Raw genomic sequence first — 4,309 nt, 5'->3', positions numbered from 1 at the left:
AATGCCTGTAAATATATCACATAGGAAGTGAAGGTGATAAAGAAAAGCATAAATAATGTACACCAGTTTAGAGATGGAGAAGTAATGAGCAAAGGAATCAAGACCATGCTGAGGAACCCTATAGAAACAGCTGACCTCAGCAAGTGGGACTCATGTATCCCAGCCAGAAATCTGGGGAAACAGCAAAGGACAGAACCAGACATTCTGAACTCAGGTGTTAGGTAGGAGGTCTGAACAATCTATGACACCTCTTACATTGGAACCAGAATTTATTCCTAGTGCCCAAATGGACTTTGGGAGCCATTTCCCAATGGAGATCTACTCTCTCAGCATAATACACAGGGGAGGGCCTAGGACCCTGTTCAAATGATGTCACAGACATTGATGATCCCCTATGGAAGACCTCACTCTCCCAGGGGAGTAGACAGGGTGTGAGATGGAGTGGGGAGGAAGGCATGGGAGGATGGGTGGCAGAGAGAACTGGGACTGAAATGTAAAATAAGATTGTTTCAAATTTAAATTAAAAATATAAAATGGAAAAACATTAAAACACTACTGAAATACAAAAATTCCCAGATTGTACATGAGGACTAAGAGTAAGTTAAGAGAAAGCTAATAAGTAACCAAATAGTGGTTACTCCTGATCATAGATAACATTCTGGCAGCATTATCAGCAACATTACCCAAGAAGGAATTCTACTTAGTGGATGTGAAGCTATGGTTGAAAGTCCTCCTTAGTGGGAAACCTGAAAATAGTAATAATTAACCTTAAAACTACTTTGTGCTTATTTCCTAGCAACCATCTATGAAGAGTCTTCTTCGCAACTCTCAGGTAAAGCCAGATTTATCCTCTAGGGAACTTCAATGCAATCTTTACTGTTTTAAATATTCGGCTATATAAAGTCTATGTATCATTTTGTTATTTTATGAAATGAATGTGTTAGAGTTTCCCTGTGATATACAGAACAACTCCCAACATTGCCTCTAGGACCTAGAGCAAGTCTATACAATGGAAGAGGGGAAAGCCAGGTTTTTATGAGAGGAACATTATGTCTCTTCCACAGATTGAAAAATGTCTTGCATATGATGAGCGTATTGGGTATCCTCATGTAAATTTCTCCATGGCATACTTTCACCAGTGATTCCAAGGAAAATTATATGCTCATGCTGAATAGATGACTAATACATAAAAAGCCACTACATAAAAATGAATGAAACATCATTTCATCCTGTTTCTACATTTCTTTCAAGTCCACATTACCACTGAAACCTGAACACCATGATATATTTAAGAAAAGAGCATTGCTTTCAAAATTTGCCATTCTGGCCATTTTTTAACCTGTAGTATTTACAAACGCTTCCATTTTCTTCACTTCTGTCTGAGAATTGTAAGGAATATACTATCACTATGCATCAATTTTAAGAAAAATATTGGTACAAAGACTTGATACACAAGAAAGTTCGTGTGGTGAATGTAAAATGAAGGTCAAGAGGAACCAGGCACATAGAGCTGGGAGGGTGATCTTGGAGAAAGAGAAAGTTTGAACTCCTCCTATATTGATCGATATCCCTGCAGAGGAAGGCCAAACTCATCAGAGACCCCAACCTGAAGAATTCCCCCCACAACATTCTGCATCTGATGAAGAAGGTGATGATGATGGTGAAGAAGATGGAAATGCACCAGAGAGACCACCACAGCAAGGAGACGACCACCAGAAACCTCGTCCTCCTAAACCTGGAAACCAGCACGGAGGCCCTCAACAGAATCGCCCTCCTAAACCTGGAAACCAGCAAGGCCCACCCCAGCAGGAAGGAGAGCAGCAGAATCGCCCTCCTAAACCTGGAAACCAACAAGGCCCACCCCAGCAGGAAGGAGAGCAACAGAATCGCCCTCCTAAGCCTGGAAACCAACAAGGCCCACCCCAGCAGGGAAGTGAGGAACAGTCAAGTTCCCTGTAAACATTTTATGTATAACCAAGAAGTTCCATGACAGTGCAAAGGTAATCAGATACATTATCCTTCACACCAAACCTAAACTCCACAGATCAGCAATAAATAAATTATATATACATCTAAATATTATATGGCTCATATAACCTAGAATTCTATGATTGTTTTGATTGAAATACACTCTGCATCATATGCTTTAAATCTAACAGAAATAGAAATCCATAGAAAACAGAGATTCTTCAAGAAATACTGGATTTGCACAGTGTTATTTTCTTCTCCCTTATCTTTTTTTTATTCATTTGTTTCAGATGAAGTAGAAGATATATATTTTTATATCATTTCCAAGGAATAATGTTGTAAGTGTACCTTCAACATTCTAATAAAACATTTAGCATGCAATTATTCTTTGTTGTTTCTTCTTCTGAGAATGAGTGAGTGAAATCGGGAGCATGTGGCCATATGCAGTGATTACAGCCATGTCTTTCAGTTATTTCTGGAAGGAGGTCCTCCTCCTTCTCCCTTTACAAATCAGCCAACTATTTGAGAGACTCCCTTATTTTTGTCTTACTAGAAGTTCTGCCCACAGCTTTTCTGTATTTCCCAGACACCTGTGATGTTAGCAGGAGACTTCACTTAAGACATGGATTTCAATATCAAAATACATACACAGATTAACCTACGACCATGCTCTGAGTATGTCATGTGTCTTGTATGAGCAGTACACTAGGGAATAATTGCCTAGGAATACCTGCAAAAGGGGTCTTTGTTTTCACAGTTAATACTCTCTCAGTTCACAATTTACATGTGAGAAAGTCCCTGTTCATGGAACTAATATACTATGGGCATTCAAGGATCAACAAGCTCACATTCTTTCTCTGACTTTGACAGACCTATAAATGTTGTGGTGTCGAGGGAATATGATGTTCTTTTTTTCACTCTTGTAATTTTATAAATATCATATACTTGGACCTAAGGGACAAATGAAAATTTTAAATTGTTTAAGTATATTTTGGAACAGTCTTTTAATCTAATTTTAGGGTTTGTAGTTACACATACATTTTTCTTTACATTTTTGCATATATTAATTATAAAGTACAAAGGAAAAATATATAGAAGCTCTAGTTGCAGAGGAATCCATAAAACTTACATAATGTTTGAGCCTTAATTCATAGAAGCTTAATATGCTGTTCTTTGAATATTCTCTTTAAATTTTATTCCTTCGCCAATATCAGATCCTTCTCTTTCTCTAGTCACACAATTCATTATGAAAACTAGAATGATTTCTATGGAAGTCACAGAATAGTGGATTCTCAGAAGTGAAAACTATGGTCATTTGGTCACAGGTTTTGTTAATATTTGTATGTAATATCATAGACACATGCTTACCATATTCATCTACAACGTTAGTGTATCTGTGTATTCTGACGAAACCACTTATTTTCATGATTGCATTCTGAGTGAGTGATTCATCGAACACCCTTGTGTTCTATATGAGCCTTCTGCTTACTCATTAATAGGCTTTATAGCCCTAAAACAACGTTGTCACCAACCCAATGACGATACCATTTCTTCTATAATAAAGGAGGGAAATGTCTTTGGAGAAGTCCCAAGAAAATCTGGAACCTACCAAATTTACCTGAAAGGCATAGTTTGGGGATATATGTAGGAAAGATTTTTGAAAACATCTTTAGCTAAACCCAATAGTGGGCAGTTTTGAGATGGTACAAGTCTTAAATTAATCCCAGAACTTGAGAGGCAGAGGCAGGTGGATCTCTGTTAATATGAGGCCAGTCTAGTCTACAAAAGAAGTTCCAGGACAGTCATGGCCATGAAACAGGGAAACCCTGCCTAGACAACCCCACAAGACTGACTACACTGTGGAAATAGATACATATTAGAAAAAAACAATAATACATGAGAAATGCCATAAATTACTCAAGCAGAAAAATAGTATTAGTAATGTTATCAGGAAAATACAAACATTTAGCTCACTCACACGCAAAAAACAAACCAGAAACCATCAAGGCAGTAATGAAAATTTTCTTCCTCATTTCCTTTGTGTTTAATACCTTAGTATTATTGTTAACTTCAAAATTTATATGATTTATTCATTTAATAGTTCATAAATTCATACCTATATGCATTTACGGTAGCCATGCCCAAATACCCAGCCAATTGCCCCTGTCACTCCCCACATTTACTTCAATATCCTCTCTTCATATTTGTCTTTGTTTCTATATCTATGCATATCTATACACTATTATAGAGTAAACTATACTTCCTACCTAATATTGATAGAAGACAAAATACTCCTTACATAATCTTATACCTCACCAATGACAACATGTTGCCTAAAAAT

General features: G+C 37.1%; 1 protein-coding gene across 1 annotated transcript; it reads left to right on the top strand.

Annotated features, from left to right (window-relative positions):
* The first annotated feature begins 1,049 nt into the window (after positions 1–1,049).
* Positions 1,050–1,959, top strand: LOC121139720 (acidic proline-rich protein HP43A-like). The gene is made up of 2 exons (XM_040743695.1): positions 1,050–1,092; positions 1,577–1,959. Exons 1-2 carry the CDS (start codon positions 1,050–1,052, stop codon positions 1,957–1,959), a joined length of 426 nt encoding a protein of 141 aa, XP_040599629.1.
* Positions 1,960–4,309: the final 2,350 nt, after the last annotated feature.

This window comes from Mesocricetus auratus, unplaced genomic scaffold (genome assembly GCF_017639785.1).
Source record: "Mesocricetus auratus isolate SY011 unplaced genomic scaffold, BCM_Maur_2.0 Super-Scaffold_100001, whole genome shotgun sequence".
NCBI lineage: Eukaryota > Metazoa > Chordata > Mammalia > Rodentia > Cricetidae > Mesocricetus > Mesocricetus auratus.
This window is presented reverse-complemented; position numbering and strand designations above follow the sequence as displayed.